Consider the following 23,780-nt stretch of genomic DNA (forward strand, 5'->3'; position numbering starts at 1 on the left):
GCAACATGTCAACTAGACACTACAAGTTCCAAGGTGCATTGCGGCATAATATGCCCGGAAGTAATATGCCGCCATTGAGGTGTGGTTAGCAAGAGGATCGAAATAACCGCGCAGTACTTTTGCAACAGCCGAATTTATTATAACTTGTATTTATTACTCGCTTGATTTCACTGTAAAATAGGACACATCCATAAAATTCTGAACTATCTGATTCTGTTTATTAGGTGACATTTGGTCAATTAAAAAGTCGTGATCATGCCACCTGGCCCTGTTCAAATTGTCCAGCCGGAGCTCAACAAGGTAATGATGATACCAGTGCTAGTTAGCCGATGTTAGCAAGTGGTCGAAGCTACAGTTACATGTGGTATGTGTTTGTACTTTGGTATTGGTAAGCATTAGTATATTGTCAATGTTAAAAATTACGTAACGGTTTTGCATTGCCGTGTTGATGGTAATTTTTACGGTACCCGCCAATTTGTCATTCATTCGCTGCGTAGCAAGATTAAAGGGGCTATTTTTTGTTCTTTCTAATTATTGTAGCGTATTTTATACGGAAACGTTACGTTTCCGTATAAAATAGACAAAAATCCAAGCGCTCACGTTTATATTTGAATGGTGTGTGCCTACGTATACCCTATATTTGTTTTGACAGTGATCTGAAGTATACAGATCGCTTATACACGATCGCCTGCGTGATATTACAAATACAATTTAGGCAATGGTTATTTTTGCCCTAACCGGCGGCAACTCGCCTGCTCGGTTGCGTCCATTATTTTTTTGCCATGAAGAGTTCTGATAGGTTAATCAACGCAGCGTGTAATTCGTGGCCTGCCGTGAATAGTTTTTAATGTGTTTTGTCACTGAAAATAGGCTGTTATGACCATTGCCAGCCTAACCCTAAGCATAACCCTCAGAGCAAGGGTTATCAGAGACTTTAAATTAATTCCTAACCACGAATCAGACTACATCACGGCGGCATTCATGGTCAAATGTGGCATAGATTACCATTCTCTAGACCAAGTTCTTGTGCGATTCACGACAAAGCGATTCGCAGCAAAATAACACTAGGTGGTGAGTACTCGTGCGATTCGCAGCAAAATAACACTAGGTGGTGAGTTGCCGGTCATGGCAAAATAACCACTGCATAAAATTTAGAATAACTCAGTCATTGTCGGCTGCAACTTTGTGTACACTTCGATTTACTCAACGTTTCTGTTACATTGTTAATATCATGTAAAATGTTGCTATTCCTCTCATGTATTGCAAATTGTATCTTATAAGTAATTTTCATTAGACACAACTGTATGTTTGCTATTCAGGTTGATGCAGCTGAAGAGACTCCAGCAACCAAACCAATTGTTGGTATTATATACCCTCCACCTGAGGTCCGAAACATTGTTGACAAAACAGCCAGCTTTGTTGCCAGGTTGGTTTCTAATAAAAAGTGAAATGTACTTGCTGTTTCCCATCTGGATTTTTATTGTTGTATTGTCTATCATGATGCTTCATCAAGTCTTGTCAATGCAGGAATGGGCCCGAATTTGAAGCAAGAATCCGTCAGAATGAGATCAACAATCCCAAGTTCAATTTCCTCAACCCAAATGACCCGTACCATGCTTATTACCGACACAAGGTTAATGAGTTCAAGGAGGGTAAAGCCCAGGAACCATCAGCAGCTGTTCCAAAGGTCATGCAGCAGACCATGCAACAGACCCAGCAACTTCCTCAGAAAGTATGACCATTTTTCATTTCAGGGTGATTTTATATTACTTTTCCTATTAGAGGTTTTAATAATGTTTTCTTTTGTTGTGGTTGTCCAAAAGGTGCAAGTGATCCAGGAAGCTATCATTCCGAAAGAGCCACCTCCTGAATTTGAGTTCATTGCTGATCCGCCATCAATTGCTGCGTTTGATCTTGATGTCGTCAAGCTCACTGCGCAGTTTGTTGCTCGCAATGGCCGTCAGTTCCTGACTCAGCTCATGCAGAAAGAACAGCGAAACTACCAATTTGATTTTCTACGCCCGCAACACAGTCTTTTCAACTACTTCACCAAATTAGTTGAGCAGTATACCAAGGTGGACCAAATTCCTCGTTGTCCCAATATTTATTTGGATTGTGTTATTTTTGTGTTAAATTAATTCCTCTCTGTTTCCTTCGCATGTAGATTTTAATTCCTCCCAAAGGCCTGCTGGTAAAACTGAAGAAAGAGGCTGAGAATGCAAAAGATGTCATGGACCAGGTAAATCAGTTTATTTATTTATTTATTGAAATTTATTTATTTTTAACTCAAAGCTTGTTGTCTGTCTAAATAAATGTTTCCGACTGCAAACTCATCAGGTAAGGTACCGTGTTGAATGGGCAAAGTACCAAGAGCGTGAAAGAAGGAAAGAAGAGGAGGAAAGGGAGAAGGAACGAGTAGCGTATGCTCAAATCGACTGGCATGATTTTGTTGTGGTGGAGACGGTGGATTTCCAGCCCAACGAGCAAGGTAATGCAGTCAGTATAATTTAAAACATCTAGCAGAGGTGGCTGTAAAACTATGACAGGGTACCTAGAAAAGAACTGTAGTATTGCATGAGAACGTCGTGGCGGAGATACAGTATGTTTTTGTTTTTGAGGTGAGGCTGGATCAGGGATCATGTCTAAGCTCCTTCCTCTTTACAATCGTGATGGATAAACTGAGCAGTGGTGACCGTTGACTTGAAAAGACATTTTGAGGATGAACAGATGAACTTTGGATCACATAAAAATATTATGTATGATTCTTAGGTCACTTCCCCCCACCCACAACCCCCGAGGAGCTTGGCGCCCGCATCCTAATCCAGGAACGTTATGAGAAGTACGGCGAGAGTGAGGAAGTAGAAATGGATGTCGAAAGTGATGACGAGAATGATGAACGGGAGGTGCGGAACGTTGGCCAGGCTCCGCAACTGGATCAGGACACACAGGTCCAGGACATGGATGAGGTAAGATGATGCTGGGAAGAATTTGGTACACCCAAAAAAAAAACTAGAGATCGACCGATATGCTTTTTTCAGGGCCGATACCGATTCCGATTATCGGTAGTCAAGGAGGCAGATAACCGATATTTGAAGCCGATATTCATTTGCAGTAAAAGTTAAAATGTTGGCACCAAATTTTTGAATAATGCAAACCCTAACCGTTCTTTACAATGGATTCTCACACTACACTTTTCATTTTACATCCTTCTATCTGCAATAAGACGTTGGTGGCGGGGGGAGTTAAATGTGGGGGCCAATGTGACATTACCTTTTATAGCATTTGGGATACTTGTAGTTTTATTCTATAAATGTTATATTTTTATATTTTGAAGTAATAGGAGGAACCCTGTCATTCAAAATGTGCATCAGCTGTGGCATTACTTATTACTACAGCAAAAATAAATAAAAAAATTCCATGAGAAAAACTATTCATCCCTGAACACCATACAGTTCTTGTAGACCTTATTATGATTATTGTTATTGTTACCATATAGACAGTTTTGATAAGCTGAGGATCTTAAATCGAGAACAGCAATATCATGCTACTCCTCTCTACAAGAGAACTGTCAAAAGACACTTCATCATGTAGTTTACTGCCACTTAGGATGCCCCAATCAACGCAGAAAAAGGGTTGAGTAAAATAACTTGGTTATAATAATAGTAAGAATAACTTGGTTAAACAGACATTGTTGCGGTGGACCGCTGCCAGTTTCTGCTGTTTAATGTGTTTTACACTTATAGACACGTGTGTGTATATGGGCACACTATTCTCTCGCTACTGTACTGTACTGTATCACTTAATGGCACAGATGTACTTGTCTAAGTAATAACTGGGCTGCAACATTGCTAATTCACATTAACAAGCACTATCTTAGCTGTCCACATGAATAGTTACTAACACACGAGAAAGTTATACAACACACCAAACATGAGCTCATTATTCAAAGTATGATGCACGTAACGAAATTACATCACTGAACATTAATTGCAGCCGTGTACGGCCGTAGATGTTACATATTAGTGGCATCCATTGAGAGGATAATGTCCCAAATGACGGCAGACATGACGTGAAAAGAGAGACAAAACGAGCAAATAAGCACACTATACTTTAGTGCACTTCTCTACTAATGCCAAACATACGGAAGAGGACACGTTCGTGTAGTTAAACGGTGTTTGAGACACTTAATTTGTTACGGAGCGGACTTTAACGAGGTGCACAACGAGCTGTCAATCAAATCGACGTCGAAGCTTAAGGCACACAATGGCAAACCAGTGCGACAAATAAACACAATATAAAGTAACTAAACGCTATTTAGTGTCACTGTGGCATCTCACTGCATAATAACCGCTATGCAACAAGTAATGGACGTGACCCAGAATGCAATGTGTGCGTCACGAGAGGTAAATATAATGACGTTACTCTACTCTTAACATGGAACTAGACAATATAATAATGACAACTGTTAATATTTGGAACCTTTCTAACAAACATTATTTACTTAATTAAGTGAAAATGTGTGTGATTCCCTCCCCGAGTAGTTCAAGTAGCGAATTAGCTACTGGGTGTTAGCCTACATGCTAAGCTGAACACACCACTGTTAGCTAGCGGGGATTCAATGCAAGGCAATGCAGCTCCATTCATATAGTGCATTTAATACACAACATAATTCAATGTGTTTAGCTTATCATGGTGAAACGATCGGCGGAGTCTCTTCTCTTTTAACTTACCTTCGAAGCATGTGTCTGTCGCGTTGTGTACGTGGGTGCGTGTGTGACCGGCTACTGTGATACAGGCATACACTACTGATTGGTTCTGGCTCTTGCACGGCTAACCAATCAAATGCTGCTATGGGCGTTAACATTGCTGGAGTTGGACTCCATAACAGACAGAGACGCTCTGGGCTGCATTCGAAGCGAAAAGACGGAGTTTTAAATGGATCGCTCATATCAGCCGTCAGATTAATAAAACAGACCGATACCGATATGTACCAATATGTCAAATATCGGCCCCGATTATCGGCCCGACCGATTATCGGTCGATCTCTAAAAAAAACCGACTAATATCTCGTCGCTGTAAATAAATGTTGTTGTTGTTGTTGTTGTTGTTTTCTAGGGATCTGATGAAGAAGATGAAGGCATAAAAACAGCAGCGCCTCCCAGCAACCCAATGCCACCCCCACTTCCCCCAACTCCAGACCAAGTTATTATTCGTAAAGACTATGATCCAAAAGGTAGCCTCTACCTCCTTTTTAGATTGTGCTAATCTCACTAATAAGCCATTAATACTGTATACAGTGGTCCCTCTCTACTTTGCGGTTCACTTATTACGGATTTTTATTCAAATTCATAACTCGTACATTGCAGGGTTTACCTTGAGTTATACCTTGATATTTTGCCTTTTTTTTTTTTTTGCCTTTTTTTTTGTGCCTTTTTTTTTTAAGAAAAAAAAATTAAAATGTAAGAATTATTCCCCAACCCCATTTTCAGTAGTGAGTACCCCAGAAAAATTCTTTATTTATGCTGCTATTTTTGTCGTAATAATTTAGTACCAGTAAATTAAAACAGCTCTTTCTTTCATTCAACACGTGCAGGGCAGGAGTAGTACAAAAACAAGTTTATTGAAGGCAATTAACTCATTCACTCCCAGCCATTTTCACTGAAGCCAACCGCCTTCGCTCCCTGTTTTACTCGAATTTGACTGATTTTTGCAAGGCCCATATAATATTGTGTTCTTTTGCTGTAAAAATTTGGAACCTACCAAAAGAAAAAATAGTCTCTTCCTTCGTCAGGAATAAAAGTACATTTCTATCTGTTTCTAATTCGCATTAGATAAGCTAAATTTCATCATAATTCATAAATCTGTTAGAAACAGTGGGGGAAATAGTTTGTTGCAATATGGCCCTGGTTGATCTCTTATACTCAGCTGCCACCTGCTGGACGTTTTCAATAACTAGCATTGCTTCAAGCACTCTTCAGTTCAGAGGCTGCATCAAAGCCTTCTTTACGCTCTAGCCTTACTTGTTTTAGTGACTAAGCAAGAAGAGGTCAATAAGATGACAGACAGTATTAGTGCACTGTTATTGAAGAAAAAATATATTGTTAACGACCTCTGCTTCACAGCTGTTAACCTACCACGGGTGGTTGTGGAACATATCACCCGTGAAAACTGTGGGAACACTGTATTACCATTTCCCGGTGTATGATGATCTGATGTCATTTATTTCATCAGCTTCCAAAGCACCCGCACCAGTTGCTACTTCAGATGAGTATCTCATCTCACCTATTACTGGCGAGAAGATCCCAGCCAGTAAAATACCAGAGCACATGCGTATCGGTCTGCTGGATCCACGCTGGCTGGAGCAAAGGGACCGCAGCATCAGAGACAGGCAGACTGAAGATGAAGTTTATGCGCCCGGTATGGACATCGATAGCAGCCTGAAGCAACTGGCTGAGAGGCGTACCGATATCTTCGGTGTGGAGGAGACCGCCATTGGTAAGAAGATCGGGGAAGAAGAAATCCAGAAGCCAGAGGAAAAGGTGAGCGCACTTCTGCTCTTATATAAAGAATCAAATGTTCCAGAAGTTGATTTGGGCTGCTCGTTCTTCAGGTCACTTGGGATGGCCACTCTGGAAGCATGGCACGCACTCAGCAAGCAGCGCAAGCTAACATCACCCTTCAAGAGCAGATTGAAGCCATTCACAAGGCCAAGGGGCTGGTAGGAGAGGATGACAATAAAGAGAAGATTGGCCCAAGCAAACCCAGTGACACTCACCACATTCCTCCAATGCCGTCATCTGCACCCATTTTGCCGAAACCGCCGGTCGCAGCTGTGCCTCGCCTGCCCACCACTGTAAGTTGTGTACACAAAAATAAAAGGTTATAGATGAGTTATTGTTTTACCTACAGTTTACTGTGCTTTTTCGCAGGTGGGTCCACCAGTGCGCACCACTCTTCTGTCAGCTGTGCCCGTAATTCCAAGGCCGCCCGTGGCTCCCGTCGTGCGCTTGGCTCCAGGACAAGTTTTAACATCGATGCCTCCTATGATTCCTGGTCCCCGCATAAACGTGGTCCCCATGCCCCCATCGGCACCTCACATGATGGCTCCCAGACCGCCTCCCATGGTCGTTCCAGCTAGTAAGAATCATTTCTGTTGGAATTACTTTTTTCTTACCTGGTGTTGGATTGGTAACTCATTTTCCCAACATTCCAATCTAGCGTTTGTTCCTGCTCCTCCTGTACCACAACCCCCAAGTGTTGTTCCTGCACCGCCGTCCCATCCGCCGCCACATCATGATGATGAGCCAATGAACAAGAAGATGAAGACGGAAGACAACCTTATTCCGGAGGATGAGTTTATTCGCAGAACCAAGGTCAGCAACATGTTTGTTTGTTTTTTTTCCCCTTTCTTTTCAATATTTAAAATACAGAGAGAAGTCCAGCAAGTTGACACACCAAATAAAAACTACAACTACAATCATTTACAATGCTCAGTGTAAATGACAACACACCAACAGATGTTTCTTTCAAAATCAATATTTCTATCATGGCATACTATACTTCAAAATACTCACACAAATGTGGGGCATTGATTGGAAATTCTAACAAATTAATTTAATGTTGCAAAAATTACAATTATTTCATAGCTAAAAAAAAAATAATTGAGAACGGTCAACACCAATTTCTGTAAAAAAAAAAAAAAAAAAAAAAAAAAAAAAGTTCATGTTGATGAGAAATGGATTAAATGGTTACATTTCAAAGTGTGCACACTCGTGTATATTATACAAATACAACTCGTTGGTAACCGTCTGATGATTTCATGTCTCAGTTTTTATCATGTTTTTCGTCGCAAAATCTTCTTTGCAGATGAAAATGAAGCTAAAACTAAAATAGAAGCCATTCATTGAGACAATGACGATAACTAAACTGACTGACAATTTTATCAATGACTAAAATGAAAACGAAAATACAGTGGAGAAAATTCACAAAATCCAATCAGAAGGAATGAAACGGGTGGGAGGAAAGAACCACTCAGAAACTGTTCACTGCATTTTAATGTTCAAACATGTTTCCATTCATTGTGCAGTTGTAAAATTAATCTCAGACAATTATGCGCTTGTTTTTTTTTTATTTCGGTGAAAACTGTTTTAAAACGGCATATACGGCATATTATTGTCAGTTCAATGTTTCATTGAAACAAAGTTTAATAAAGATACTGTTAAGTGTCTTGTATTTTAAACTACGGTTACAAATAGGTGTATTATAAATTTCTGTATAAAAGTTGAAATATATGCTGGAGGATAACTAAATTGTCAATTGAGTCGACTAAAATTGATCATTTTGTCGACTAAAATTGGATTAAAACTAAAATACAATAAATTAATTATAGTCAAAAGTAGGGGTGTTAAAAAAAATCGATTCGGCAATATATCGCGATACTACAGCACGCAATTCTCGAATCGATTCAATAGGCAGCCGAATCGATTTTTTAACATCCATTTTTGATGGAAAAATATTCACCAAAACGTCTAAATTTCACACCTTAAGCATGGAAGAATCTTATATTAATGGAACATTAAGCCTTACTATTTTATTTCAACGCTGTTCAAACATGAAAAATGTTACCTGTTTGTTAATAGAGTAGCTTACAGTTATAAGACTGAAGTTTCAGATCAATAAATAATACATTTTCAAACAAATCTTACAGTGTACATGTACAAGTTTACTGAATGGTATTTTCTAAATTTGATTTTAAAAAAAATCGCAACAATCGACTTATAAATTCATATCGGGATTAATCAGTATCGAATCAAATCGTGACCTATGAATCGTGATACGGATCGAATCGTCAGGTACTAGGCAATTCACACCCCTAGTCAAAAGACTATAACTAAATGTAAATGTAATTTTTTTTGTCAAAATTAACACGTAACTGTTGATGAAAATGTTTGAATTAATAGTTAATATTAATACTAATAGTTTGAATTAGTAGTTGTATTTTAAACAATCATAAAATAGCCAATTTTGGTAATGTCTTCGTGCTAGTGTTATATTTGCTGTAAATAAATAAAATTCGATCTCAATTTCCGACTTCTTTCTTATCTTACTTACTGTTATGTTGTTTTCTTCAAGGGTCCTGTGGCAGTTAAAGTTCAGGTCCCCAACATGCTGGACAAGACAGAATGGAAGCTCGGCGGCCAAGTGCTCAATTTTACTGTCCCACTCACAGACCAGGTAATAAATGCGATCATTTTTATTTTGTGTAAAGAATGTCGTCTTAACACCGCAATGGATGCATAAATAAAAGTATTTTATTCTCAGGTTTCTGTTATTAAAATGAAAATCCACGAAGCCACCGGAATGCCAGCAGGAAAGCAGAAGTTACAATATGAGGTAAATTTACTATTGAGCAGTGGAGAAAAACTAAATTATCAACAAACATCAGCCAAATTTACACAAATGTAAATGTGTGATGAACTATTTTTTTTATTTTTATTATTTTTAGGGAATTTTCATCAAAGACTCCAACTCTCTGGCTTATTACAACATGAACACCGGTTCAATCATCCATTTGGCGTTGAAAGAAAGAGGTGGAAGAAAGAAATGAACCAATGGAAAGAAGCATGTCATTTTTGTGTCACTTTTTCAAGTTAGTCATTAGTTAAATTTTGTCAAAATTCTAATTCCAATTGTACTTTGTATTCAGAATTGTGCAAACTGTAGCTTCCTTAGCTAAATGTTGTAATGTTATCTTTACTAGCGGTAATTCAAACTGTCTGTTATAATCCTTTACTCATTTGCTTCATGGTGCGTTTCCTTATAATAAAGCTAAAAAGAGCCCCAACTGTCTGAATATTTTTTTTAATCGAATTTGAGCGAGCACAAAAATGTAACCTAGCCTATTGGTTGTCGAATTGTTTAAAAACGTGTACGGAGGCACCTTTTCCCCCCTATTCTCAAATGGTAGTACCGAGAAGCTCCACTAGGGGTGACACAAGCATACCTATCCCAAGCCAAATCATTTGCACCACTGGACAGGATTTGCTGGTCAAAGCACAATTTGACAGCCATCAGCGAGCAGTTGTCATTGCCATTATCCACTTAAATTAGTTAGTTCCCCTGGCAATGAAGTACAGCATAACGTCGGTGGACGGTGGAGAACGCGTAGGAATACTTAAGGTTCGAGTTCCGAGTTATTAACGTAAGTTTGCTTTAGCATCCTAGTTAGCTAACGCTAAACCTTCGGTTGGTGTGTTTTATTCACTTTAATGTAACTCTCATGTCTGTTTTGTTGCTTGGATTTTGCCATGGCGCTTGTTAATGTTTAGTAAGGTAACCCTAAAAAGGGATTCTTCATTTCTATCTAGAGGCAATGGCGTCACTGATGTTTGCCTCGCGCGTACATGCTTAAGGAGCATTTTCTGACTTGGGCTTGTCAACATACTCGCCGCCGTTAGCTAACCTCTCTAGCGTGCTAGCTGTCGATGCTAACATGGCCAACACGGAGAACGGCACTCGCCCGGTGGACACAAGGAGCATCCGGACCGTCAGCAGCAGTCATATCGACGAAGAAAGTTCACTGGGGTCTGACTCCGAGCTCAACGGCTTCACCAACGACAAACAAGCCGACAAATACGGATTTATTGGCGGGGCGCAACAGTACACAGAGGCGTCGTAAGTTACATTTTAATTCTACTTGCTTGCTGTGTTGTGCTTTAATTAAACACCTTCCATGGTGCGCTGACTCATTTAAACCATAAATAAATGAGATCAAGGTGCATAAAATTTGATTTATTTCGATATATGGGCTGTCTGGATGTCTCGGTCCACGAGCTGCGTGGCACAATGTGGTTATTATACCCTGTGTTTTCTTCACTGTAATATAGAATGTGTAGCCTTATAACGGTGGATTTCTTTACAAGATCGGCTTTTTAGTAAGTAAACAGTTCCCCCCCCCCCGTATAATAACTTAATATATGTATACTTAAGTGAATGACGTTATATTCAAGTGTCTGCAAAAGCAAAAACGTTATTTTAGAGCTTGTCAGCCATTTTTACATTACCTACTGAAGGAGTGAGTTAATAAAGTTGTGTGAAAAAGCTTGTTTCCCCCCCGTTTTTATTAAATATTCTGACACAATTTTTCATTCCCAAATCAACTACTTCTTTCACTGCTGAAGATGACAAAGATATTAATTTTCCTGAGCCCCATGTTCCATTAACTGGTGTAAATCAGTGGAGTGCCTAAAAGTAGATCCTTTGAAGCAACGTGAGCCTTCAATTACATGCTTTTGGTGATGAGATAATTGTATAGTTTTAAAAAGCATCAGACCTCACGCCTAATGTTATGTTTGAGCTGCATGCCTTTTTCAATCTAAGCTTTTAATGTGGGTCTTTGATGTGGTTGTAGACACTTGACTCAGGCAAATAACTGGTACACTTTTTACTACTAAACATACTAGATCTAAAGGAATTGTATTAATCCTCAAACTTGCTTGCACTTACATGACCATAAATTCCACTGTTAAAATAACACATACACAATTCCCATCCATTCAAAGCCTTTGCTTTTAACAGTCGACTCTGGGTGTTTATACTGTAAAAGTGACTATCACTTCATGTCTACGTCAACTCTTTTATAGTTCAATTTGTTTAAACAAGGAGTGTGTTTACATCGAGTGAAAAGTTGTGTTCTCTTCATGTGTGTCTCCCAAGGTCTCAGGATGTGCCTATAGCAGTGCTCAGGCAAAGGGAGGTGAAGTGGTTGGATATGCTCAATCACTGGGACAAGTGGATGATCAAGAGATTCAATAAGGTCAGACAAAAAAAAAAAAAAAAAAAGCCTGTCGAAACACAAAATGCTCTGTGGTTCACATGAGGCAAGCCATAAAAACAGCTTCTGCTTTTCTTAAGGGTTATTGTACAGCCAATATCTTGCCACTGTGATCTCATATTTCTACAATTTATCCATTCATTGTAAGAAGCCAGCTGGAGGCTAGTCTTTAAATTATGTGGAGCGGAGGGTTTCTTTTTTTATACATTTGCATAAATTTTAGCTGTAGTTTTATTTCTAACAACTTTGATGACTACCATTGAACCACAAATCAAAGTTACTGTGGTGTAGGAAAGTGTCTGGCTGCTCATTATATGAGCATTACCATTCAATAATCATTACACACACATTGATTTTATTTTATTTTATTTTTCTGATTGCCTCCTCCTCTCCCTTTTCAATTTTCACAAAAATAATGCATTTTTAGCTGGAAAAGATTTTCGGGTGTTTTTTTTTTTTTTTTTTTTTTGTGGAAACCTATGACAATGATATTTTCATCCGTTGCTGTGATTGGCCAAAACAAAAGTTTGGTAGCTGCTAGGGATGCACGACAATGCTATTTTCAACCAACACCGATAAACCAATAATTTTGAAGTGCCGATGTCGATCATCGATAAGTAAGCCGATAATTGTTTGCAAAATTAACTTGAATACAAATATGTTTTTGAGTCCTACTATAAGTCTTAACAAATACATTGAAACATTGTATAAACTTTGCACAATGTTTCAATGTAAGTAAAGCACCATGAAGCTGAATTTTATTGATATGAACCACAACAGATGGACCAACGTGGCATGTCTATAATTATTGCTGGATTTCTTTAGTATTTGGTTTATCTGTATGAAATCAAATTGCCGATAATTATCGGCAGATTTCTATATTATCTGGTTTATCTGTTTGACGTCAAATTGGCCGATAATTGCCGATAATTATCGGCCACCGATATTATCGTGCATCCCTAGTAGATGCGCTAAAGGTGCTGCATCGCCCAATCAGCTTGAAGTATTGTACTACATGTCCCACCTTTCCCAAGCAGTCTCAGATTGATACTTTGGAGAACTCCTTTGAGTGACTCACATTATCAATCTGACTCTTGCCAGGTTAGAAAAATCCACCCATTTGTGTCCATCTCAGGAGGCTGCCATTTTGCCATTATCTGAGCCCAGAGCAACTGTATTATCATTTTCAGTCGACAGCCCCCTGAGAGGGATTATTAATTATCTTAATTCATTGTCCTGTGCCACAAATGCAATATTAATCAAAATGCCATGTTAAAAAAATGAGTGGGGGCGCATACAACATATTGAAAAGAACATTTTAGACTTGACTTCCCCTTTTAAAGAGGGAGTGTTTTATTGTGCAGTTGTTAAATTCACTTTGCTAACTGTCATTTATGAAACCTTACCTGCGTAATTGCACATGGTTTCATGATTCCAAAGGCTTGGATCGAATTAATTCAATTTAAATTATTTAACATAGGAAAACTGCATTAGTCAGTCACAATCACAAAATGCATGATATCACATTATATGTGAAGTAATAATGAAAAGAATGACAACTGTAAAAGTGAAATAATAAATAGAAAATGTCTTAAAAAAAGAGTGAGAGAGAGACCGAAGAGCAATCTAACATAGAGCTGCAACTTTACCTCATTTTTATGAGTCAGCGGCAGGGTTGGACCAATCCCTTCGTCACAATACACACCGTGTGACAAAAACAGTTTAGTCATATTCAGGGTGCGGCTGAAGTGACTTAATATAAGACTGGTATGACAAGACATTGTCCAAACATCCTCTGCGTATATAGAGAGACGACCATGTTTGTCCAGACTAGAACAACAAAATTGGATTGCACAGAACAATGGCTTCATTTGCTCATTGTGGAAGTGATGCCGATAGTTCACCTGCTGCAAATGTCAGGAAGGAAAGGTTGTTTTGTTTTTTAATCCTGCAATACAACATTGCTTGCCAAGTGTCATAAATGCAGTTGTACATTTTATTTTTATCACTTGGACCATTCTATTATGTCAAAAGCGACTTGTGCATGGCCTACATTTTCATTGCCTTTGCTTGTATGTTGTTCAGAGCTGGTTCACACTTTTCTCACTGTTTTGTGACTATATTTCACCGTGGCCCAGGTGAGGCTTCGATGCCAGAAAGGAATTCCTCCTTCTCTCCGGGGTCGTGCGTGGCTGTACCTTTCAGGGGGAAAGGGCAAGAAAGAGCAGAACCAGGGAAAGTTTCAGGTTAGGAAAATGACATCCGCCTTTCACTTCCACTCCAACCTTGTGCTCATTTCATGTTTCAATTTCACTACAAATACTTGCTTTTTAGTTTAAAAAAAAAAGTTTGGAAAGTGTGCAACCATATTTATAGCCTCCTTCACACATTTCATCCTAGGAGCTGGACAGCCAGCCAGGGGATCCCAAATGGAGCGAAGTGATTGAGAAAGATCTCCATCGGCAGTTTCCATTCCATGAGATGTTTGTGTCGCGGGGAGGACACGGGTAAGAACCTAGACCAGCAGACCAGAAGAGACGTGCACCAATTTGCATCAATTTTGATGCATGGTTGTGACCACTGTTGTGTGTCCGTGCACAGGCAGAAGGATCTTTTCCGTGTTCTGAAGGCCTACACTCTGTACAGACCAGAGGAGGGATACTGCCAGGCGCAGGCTCCCATTGCTGCTGTGTTACTCATGCACATGCCTGCAGAGGTACATCACTCTCACGCTTCACCTGCTAACTCATACAAACAGTATCTATTAATATAAAGGTGCAGTTAGGAATGTGCTCAAAAAATGGATACTGTATATTTGCGGGCCTCTTTACAATAAACGTATCAATACGCAGGCATCAGAATCGATATTGCGGAAAATTTAAAGGAAGACAATCAACATTTATTTACTTAAAATTAACATGGTTCATGGTTCTTAAATGTACCAATTTTCCTATATTTTGTTTTTATTTCCCCAAATATTTGAAATAAGCACATTTTAGAGATGTTTTTTAATAATTTTTTTTTTTTTTTGAAAGTTCCCTGGTTTGTCTGTGAAAGAGGCTCCTTGCTCTGTACTGCGCGCACATTTAGACCAAGCATGCCACTTGGTGGTAAAACAGAAGAGCAGCTAACAAAAACATTTTTGCCATCCAGCATAATAAACATGTCGTTTAGGTATACATATGGCTGGTATAATAAAATGCATGTAAAGTAATATAAAATATGGGGAACGTATCACATTGAAGACCATGTATATGTATCGTGATACGCATTGTATCATGGTGTTGTTGGCAATACCCAGCCCTATTACAACCTCTAGCAAAAAGTATGGACTCACCAGTCTTGGACGTGCGCTCACTCAGACATTTCATTGTGTAGATCAAACTCAGATAAAAAGTATGAAACAATCGTAAGGTCATTCCAAAGTGCATCATCTTGGCTTTCAGGAACACTAAAAGAAATGAGGAAAAAACATTGTGCTGGCCAGTAAATGTTACTTTTATAGAGCAAGTGCACGGAAATATATATGGAATCACTCCATTCTGAGGAAAAAAAATATGGAAAAACTCCATTTTGAGCAGAAAATAAGGACACACCCAGTCAATTTCCTTTCCTTAATTGGGCACCTCCCTCAAATGACGTCTGCTCGTTAGTCAGCAGTTAAAAACAGTGCAGTAATCACACCTTGGATGGCTTCTGGACCAAGTGGATTGGCAAGAATCATGGCTCCAGCAGGGGAGATGTCTCTTGAAACTAAAGACAGGATTATCAAACTTCTTGAAGAAGGTAACTCTTCACGTATGGTTGCCAAAGATGTGGGCTGTTCACAGTCAGCTCTATCGAAGATCTGGACCAACTACAAACAGCATGGGAAGGTTGTTAAATACTAGTGATGTTCTTTGTCTGTTTTTCATGATTCCATATTTGTTTCCTCAGAATGGAGTGATTCCATATATATTTCCCTGCACTTACTCTATGAAAGTAACATTTACTGACCAGCACAATGTTTTTTCTTCATTTCTTTTAGTGTTTCTGAAAGCCGAGATGTTGCACTTTGGAATGACCTTACGACTGTTTCATGCTTTTTATCTGAGTTAGATCTACAGAATAAAACGTCTGAGTGAGTGCTCATCCAAGACTGGTGATTCAATACTTTTAGCTAGGGGTAGTAAATATAACCTTGAGCCATCCAGTGCTGGGGGTGGAAGCAGTGATGTTTGCTTAGGAAGTTCATCTAATCAGGTGCAAGTGTAGTAATGAAGTGACATTTTTTTTTTTTTTTTTAATAAATGTATAATCTAAACTATTTGGTTGCCTGACATTTTTATCTGTCTGCGTGTTTCCCACAGGATGCCTTCTGGGGACTGGTGCAAATTTGTGAGAAGTATCTTCCTGGCTACTACAGCCCAGGCCTGGTGAGAAACACATTGCAAGTGCAACAGATGTGATGACACTGAAACGATCACAGTTTGTATCTTGTAGTATGACGCAATACTTTATATGAATAAGCCTGATGCTAAGAAGCATAGTCACAGCGTAATTGTGTAACAAGAATGTGGTTATGGGTGATTAATCCTACCTTGTGATTTCTCATGAACTGTCATTTTTGTACTCAAGTGGAAATGAGATTTGCTGCTAATAAAGATGTTATGTAATCTCTACTGTCTTTCTAAAACATGCAGCGACATGATGCCATTGGACTGGTTTTCAGTAGTGGAACATCCACACGCTTATGTACCGCGTCCCAATCCACATGTTAATTGCTTCTCCTGTTTGTCTCTTAGGAAGCTATCCAGTTAGATGGGGAGATCCTTTTTGCTTTGCTGCGACGTGTCTCTCCGTTGGCCTTCCGGCATTTGGAGAAGCACAAGATTGACCCCATCCTCTACATGACTGAATGGTTTATGTGTGCCTTCTCTCGAACATTGCCGTGGGCCTCTGTGTTGCGTGTCTGGGACATGTTCCTCTGTGACGGTAAGTCACGCAAGTTTACATGCAGAATGTGATTTATATTTGGGGCATTTGATGTATTTTGATTTGAATGTTGCAATAATGTAACATATAGGATTTTCTCCAGTGCGCCAAGGGTTAAAGTCATATTATCTTTTTGGGTCGAAACAACCACCATAACTTTATTTCATGGTATTTACATACAAACCTAGGTGAACAGCGTAGGAATTACAACAATTTGTATATAGGCCTGTCACTTTTTAAGGGACCATAAATAATGCGGACCCATTAAACATCATAAATCAAACTTTCACTTTTTAATACTTGATTGTAAATTCTTTACAGTCAATTACAGCCTGTTCATCTGCTTTGGGTGTAAATGCCCTCCAATTAAAGTTGAAAGTCTGCAGTTTAAGTGCACTTTGTTGGTTTCATTTGAAAATCATTTGTGGTGGTGCAGAAAGATGAGAATTGTGTATGTCCCAATATTTGTGGACCAATACTCAGAAAACGAATAAGATCTAATTGTAGCTTTACATAAGTTGTGAAAGTCATTTGAATAAACAACTGCAGCTAAAATGACTAAAATTGTATTTAAAAAATTACGGTGTACATATACTTTACCACCTCAAGATTAGAACACGTCTTCCCTTTTGAAACAATAACCAAAAAAAGAGAAAAAAAAATCCAAAACATATCAAACACTAGAAACTATTATTAATAACGGTACCACACTTTTGTCTTTCTCTTTTGAAAACCAGGTGTGAAAATAATCTTCAGAGTAGGCCTGGTCCTGCTGAAGTGCATGCTGGGTAGTCGCGAGAAGCTGAAGGCCTGCCAGGGCCAGTATGAAACCATGGAGCTTCTCCGAGCTGTGGAGCCTCGATACATGCAGGAGGGTTTCCTCGTCCGAGAGGTAAAATCGGCAACATTATTGAATGTTATGAATAGCGCTCGGTCTTTTTGAGTCATATCGCACCTGAGTGGGCGCTAATATCAAAACGCTCCTTTGGTTAGCATCTGCTCAGGTTGTGCAATGTCCTGGCAGGAAGTCAGCAAAAATGGGCGTTGAATTATTTGTTGAATATAACTACTGGAAAGTGGAAACTCACCCAGTCATCATCTTATAAACACACAATCCCACACATTATGAAGTCATAGAAAGTGCAGGGAAGAAAGAAAATGAACGCTTTGATTTTTGAATGTAGCTCCATTGCAGCATGCATTTTGCATTCTAAACAAAAGAAATGACAATGATAGCCGACTCTTTTGAGTAAGTGCTTGGACAATATTGAAGGCTATATTGTTTTTCAGTATGAATCCATTACTGTCATTTCAGGAGTGTTTTGTTTTGTTTTTGTTTAGTTTTTGTTTTTTTTTCCCCCCTCACATTTTTGTAAAAACAATCCTCCAGTTCTACTTTTACACTGTGGACATCTACAATAACATAAAGCTGTGTTACCTTTGAAGTGTAGCGCCGCCCGCAGGTCAGAACGCCACAGTCCACGGAGAATAGTTCTGAAATGTACTGTACAGAATAAGGGGCGGGCTCACTCAGTCTTCATAATAAGCCGTCTGTGTGACTTGACCACTGCTCTGACCCTGCCAGATGCCGTTTGGCATTCACTTATAGACATGGCTGGAGCTTACTGTATTTCCCATCAAGGGCGGGTCTATCTATTCCTTGGAAAATTATCCGAATGACTCATGTGTGTCCGAATAACGCGTGTCTTCCTGACGCAGATCTTGGAAGTGCCAATTACAGCGCGGGACGTGGAAAGGGAGCATCACAGCCAGCTGAAGCGCTGGAGGAAGAACCGCGGCGAGCTCAATTTCAAATCTCCCCCGAGGATGCACGGGGCCCGGCTCATCATGATGGCCGAACCCCCGAGGCGCCAGGACCTCCAGCAGCTCCCCACCATTTTGCTGGAGGAGGCGGAGCTCAACCCGCTGCTGAAGAAGGGCAAGGATAAGAAGAAAACCTCGAAGAAGTCACAACTCCCTGAGGAGATTCCAAACCCGTACCCGCTTCCCGCCGCCACGCCACCGCCGCCGTCTTTTCCACCGGCCCCGCCCCCGGTGCTCAGCAAGGCCCCGGAGACTGTGCCACAGACTGAAGCGGTCCCACCTCCCCCGATCCACGGGCCTTCTGGAGACCTCCCCCCTCCCAAAGAGACTCCCCTGCAGCAATCCACGCACAGCCTCAGCAGCACAGACCAGGATACGTACCTGTGATTTTGTGTGAGCATGGAAGAAGCACCAGCACCTCTCAGCCTAAAACCAGCTATGGATGAGTTTAACTCATCTTCAGATACCATTTTGGCCTCTGATAACACTGATGTCCAGTTATGGTGTAAAACTGCCTTGATGCTCTCTACATAGCGACACCTAGTGATGGGAAAATGGAGTTTCATGAACCCCTTTGAGATATTTTTTTAACTCCTCTAGATGGTACTTTTGGTTTAAAGATGCAGTGGATATTTAAGCAATTTCAATTGCACAAGCCTTCATCTTGAAACCAAGAGCGCCATCTAGAGGAGTAATGAAATATCGCAAGTGGTTTACGAAGCATCATTTTCCCACCACAAGCTGCCGACACCTGACTTCCAGGGACACTGTGGTCCTTTTTGATGTGTGGAAGCAAATTGCCAAAGTTCGTGTCTTTTTTTTAATTTTTTTTTTTAATTTTTTTTTTTTATTTTTATTTTTAGTTTTATTTTTGTCCACTCAGATTCAATACTACAGTGATACTTTTGATGCAATCAAAATTATTGTTTGTTTTTTCTTCTATATAAACACTTTGTTTTGCAGTGGCCATCATTTCTGTTAGATGTTTCGATCAGGCCGGTTGCCAGCTTCCGTTCCAATTAATATGGAAGTTTATCAGCACAAGGTCTGAGTTGGGAGACAATCTTTTTTTCTTTTTCTTTTTTTTTTTTTGTGAGTGCTTATTGTTTTCAACATGCACAGTGAACACTTGAGCATTTCTTTTTTTTTTTTATAGTCTTATATTTACATTGAAACCTCTCCAGACATTGGACGAAGGATCTTTTTCATCAGTTATTTATTTTCTAGTCTGTCGTAAAAGCCTTGTTGGTGCACAAATTGTTGCCTTTTTTTTTTTTTCCCTTTACTGTGGACAACTTGACCCACAGTCACTGTGCCACTTTCTGTAGCTTCGGAGCAGCAGAAATTTATTTTCTTTTTGGCAGTAGCCACAAGAACACTGCTCCAACATTCCTGGCGTCTGAAGAGCTAATTAGCCTTAACGTGCTTGTTTGCCAAATGCTAATCAGTATAACTAATGACTTTGTGCATGTTCTTTCTGTTAAGATCTTGCCAGTGGCATCATGGGTGCTGACCTTCCTTTTGCAGTTGTTTGGTCATCCCCATCCGTTTGTGAGATCTTTCAAGCCTTATTTCTTAGGCTTTTTTGGTTGGTTGGGAGGTGTAAAACTCTAAACAATATTTTGTGGCAGTTTTACAAAGCAACATGTTTGTTTTTATCTTTGCTTATTTCCATAGTAGTAGTCACTGCTATGAGATGCCACATTTTTTTTATTTGTATCACTTTTGCAACACTACAGAAATACTTGACTCTAAGCAAGTTGGGAAAAACGTTTGTGCTATAAATAACCGTTTATCTGGAAAATATTCAGAATATTTTTGTTATTACCATCCTTTGGTGGTTTATGAGAGAAATGTGTAATGCAACCAAACGGCACTTTGCAATATGTTGATTTTTTTTTCCTTTCCCTAAATAAAAACGTTTTCAATTTTGTTCAAATTAAAACATCTGTGTCAAGTTATTTTCCACCTTAGGTTTTTACCAATAGCAGGAACGAGGTGGCAAGTTTCTTCAATCACCAGTAGATGGCGCAGTGTAGTCATTACTGAAACCAAGCTTTAGTTGTGGAGGACGTGGCACCCTTGCCTTGGATGGACCTAACGTGCATTCATTTAATATATAGTCTCCAAACCTGCTAAAAACAGGAACATGGTTTCCACACTTTTCCATTTCCATACATACGCATGATCGCACGTTTTATAGGTGATGGACATTTGGTCTTTTACACCAAGGAGCACTTTAAAATAGAGGAATTTAAATGTATAAACTTGTAAAATAATCCCACATTTCCAATTTGATGCCTGCTAAGCACTCCCAAAAAGCTGGCATGGGGCAATAAAAGACTAGTTGAGCATTGCTAAAAAAAAAAATAAAAAAAAACTTTTGGGAACATTCCACAGGTAAATTGAAAACAGGTGAGTTTCATGATTGGGTATAAAAGGAAAGAAGCATGCCTGAGGGGCTCAGTTTTTCAGAAGCAAGGTTGGTTCGAGGTTCACTACTTTGAATGGCTGAGTAAATAGCCCAACAGTTTAAGAAATTGGAACAAATTTAGGGATTTCATCATCTACATATAAGTATATATGATTCCCATAGTACCATCAAAAGGTAATTGGAGAAATCTCAGCACGTGAACATATTTTAGACAACATCCCAACTTAATTGGAATTGGGGTTTGTAGAGTTTATAATTTCATGTACAGTATAGCTGGAATGATAACAGTTACACAATACTATCGTTGTGTTTGTCTGAATTGGCCCACTTGAATATGATAACATTCTCCATGGTACTGGACCATGTCAAATATGTCATCTCAGATAGGACGGCATGGTACAAACTTATCTTTGACCAGCCGCTGCACTGGCGTCTACTTGTGCTCGTCCTGCTAATGAGACAAGATTTGGACAGTAGCGTGTGCGAGGAGTGTGTTTGTTCATTGTACAAGTATTTAACCTTTCGACACCAAGACTTCAGAGCTCCACCCTCGCTCAGGAGGTCACTCCATAGTGTCAGCCAGTGACTTTAAACTAATGACGGACTTCTATTGTTTTCTTAATTCCTTACTGAATTGTCCAAGTCGTTTTCAGGTGTGTGGCATTTAGTCTGCGGCCCCAGGCCACAAAGAGTGCACGCCACCTTGATCATCTAGGTAAGGCGGTTAACTTATTCCTAATCAGCAAGGCGTGAGCTGCAGCTGTTGACTTCTGACCTCGGGTCTTCAGTGGGTCAAATAACAAAAGAAGGCGATGTATCACGCACAATTTGGGACTTGCTGTTTCGATTGCATTTCATAGCACAATAAGACACAATAAGTGTTGTGTTCGACAGGGGACACCTGCCGTCAGCAATTCTAATGAGGGGGCAGAAGTACTCACAAAGTACTTTAATAGAAGTACAGTACATGTCTTCAAAAATGTACTAGTAGTAGAACTAGACCTACGGTTAGCAAACTTTCCTGTCAAACGAGCATTTTTGCCAAAATAAATGTTTTTTTGACATTTTATAGTTACTTTTTGAATGTTTTCTTTTCTGAATCATCATTATTATTATTATTATTATTATCCATCCATCCATCCATCCATTTTCTGAATCACTTGTTCCTCACAAGGGTCGCGGGGGGTGCTGGAACCTATCTCAGCTGGCTATGGGCAGCAGGCGGGGTACACCCTGAACTTGTCAACAATCAATCACAGTATTATTATTATTATTATTATTATTATTATTATTATTATTATATTTCCTGACCAAAAATATTTTATGGTCATTTTCTGCCTTTCTTTTGTTGTTGGACATATTAGATTACTTTTTGAAATATTCTTTCTATTTAATTCTTTTAATTTAATTTAATTTTTGGTAATTTTCTGCATTTCCTCTTCGTTTTTGGACATTTTATGGTCACTTTTTGGCCTTTTTTAAAAAAAAAACATTTTTAAAAAACTTTTCCATCTTTTTATGACAAGTAATTTAAAAAAAATATTTTTTGAAAATTTATCTATTTTTACCTAAAACATGAATTCATTTGAAGAATATTGTATTAAAAATACAAATAAATATCTATCAATCAATCAAACTTTATTTATATAGCACCTTTCATACATTCAAATGCAACTCAAAGTACTGAACAATTAAAACATCCATAATGCAATAAAAATAAAAAGTCACCCCTCCCCCACACGCCAACCACAACATGGCGGGGCACAGAAGAACCCTGTGAGGAAAGGCACCCAGGAGGAGTTCATCCACACTGAGGGGGAAGACGGCCAACCACCACAGGGAGGAATGCCATCCCAGAGCCTGCCGGCCCATAGTGACCGCAGCCCGCTCCGTACAGACTGAAACGAGCCGCAGCTCCCCGGGGTCAAGGGGCCCCCAGGAAGACCGCCCGCCCGCAGGAGACACCAGCCATTCCTCCCAGTGCGGAGGCTCCCGCATGAGGAAACACTGGAGCTAAAAACTTAGTAACAACCAAACAAAAACATTTAAGCACTAAAAGAAAGCCCACCATTATGAACTGCGTTTGGCGTTTACCCGTACGAGGCGCAGCAACAGTTAACGGCGGCGGTCCCGGAGGAATGCATGCACCGTCACGCTTTGCCTCTTTGCTTGGGACACCTGGCCCTCTTTCAGTGCCACCGTTGCATTTACATGTCAAAGGGGGCGCAGCAAGAAGGCTCTCTCTGTGCCGCGCTCCTCACTCCAGAGATGATCTGATTTATCTCTTCATCAACGGAAATATACGCTTCGAGTGGGCCGTCCCGCTCGAGGGAGCAGTTGAAGGAGAGACTTGTGATGCTCCCAGAACCAACGGACCCCCGTCACAATGCTTGATTCATGTGACTTTCTCACTGCTCTTAATGTGTTGAGGGGGGGTACAAAGCAAAAGGCGCCTGTGTTCCTCAGGTATCCGATTCCCACATTTGATGGAGCGTAACAGGTTGACTCGGGTCAAATTAATGGGCCCAAGTAACAAATGTGAGGGCAGACATTGTGGCCATTGTGCTGCAGGTGAGCTTTGGCTAGCAGAGGAATAAAAAAAGATTGATTGCTCTAAAAGGGAAATCATTCATCTTTGTGAAAGAATCATGAAGAGGGAATCCCAAAGTGAGAGCCAGGGAGGATAATTGAATCATCGCAGTTGTGGCGGTGTGG

At 39.7% G+C, this 23,780-nt stretch overlaps 2 protein-coding genes across 6 annotated transcripts; both read left to right on the forward strand.

Annotated features, from left to right (window-relative positions):
• Positions 1-41: 41 nt before the first annotated feature.
• Positions 42-9,844, forward strand: sf3a1 (splicing factor 3a, subunit 1). Its single transcript, XM_077521887.1, has 15 exons — positions 42-300; positions 1,320-1,426; positions 1,528-1,732; positions 1,824-2,075; positions 2,165-2,239; positions 2,338-2,488; positions 2,770-2,966; positions 5,116-5,233; positions 6,232-6,539; positions 6,611-6,853; positions 6,930-7,137; positions 7,219-7,373; positions 9,133-9,234; positions 9,322-9,393; positions 9,506-9,844. Exons 1-15 carry the CDS (start codon positions 256-258, stop codon positions 9,605-9,607), a joined length of 2,340 nt encoding a protein of 779 aa, XP_077378013.1. The 5' UTR covers positions 42-255; the 3' UTR covers positions 9,608-9,844.
• A 143-nt stretch (positions 9,845-9,987) lies between these two features.
• Positions 9,988-19,455, forward strand: LOC144019086 (TBC1 domain family member 10A-like). Of its 5 annotated transcripts, none has more exons than XM_077521889.1 (10): positions 9,988-10,201; positions 10,458-10,674; positions 11,716-11,815; positions 13,972-14,079; positions 14,234-14,340; positions 14,435-14,549; positions 16,183-16,248; positions 16,618-16,807; positions 17,545-17,699; positions 18,527-19,455. In XM_077521889.1, the coding sequence occupies exons 2-10, from the start codon at positions 10,493-10,495 to the stop codon at positions 19,016-19,018; spliced, it is 1,515 nt and encodes a 504-aa protein (XP_077378015.1). In that variant the 5' UTR covers positions 9,988-10,201; positions 10,458-10,492; the 3' UTR covers positions 19,019-19,455. The 5 variants fall into 5 exon arrangements, with proteins under 5 accessions (XP_077378015.1, XP_077378016.1, XP_077378017.1 ...); XM_077521890.1 differs by having other exon boundaries at positions 10,479-10,674; XM_077521891.1 differs by having other exon boundaries at positions 9,988-10,179.
• The last annotated feature ends 4,325 nt before the right edge of the window (positions 19,456-23,780 follow it).

This window comes from Festucalex cinctus, chromosome 5 (assembly GCF_051991245.1).
Source record: "Festucalex cinctus isolate MCC-2025b chromosome 5, RoL_Fcin_1.0, whole genome shotgun sequence".
In the NCBI taxonomy this organism is placed as follows: Eukaryota; Metazoa; Chordata; class Actinopteri; order Syngnathiformes; family Syngnathidae; genus Festucalex; species Festucalex cinctus.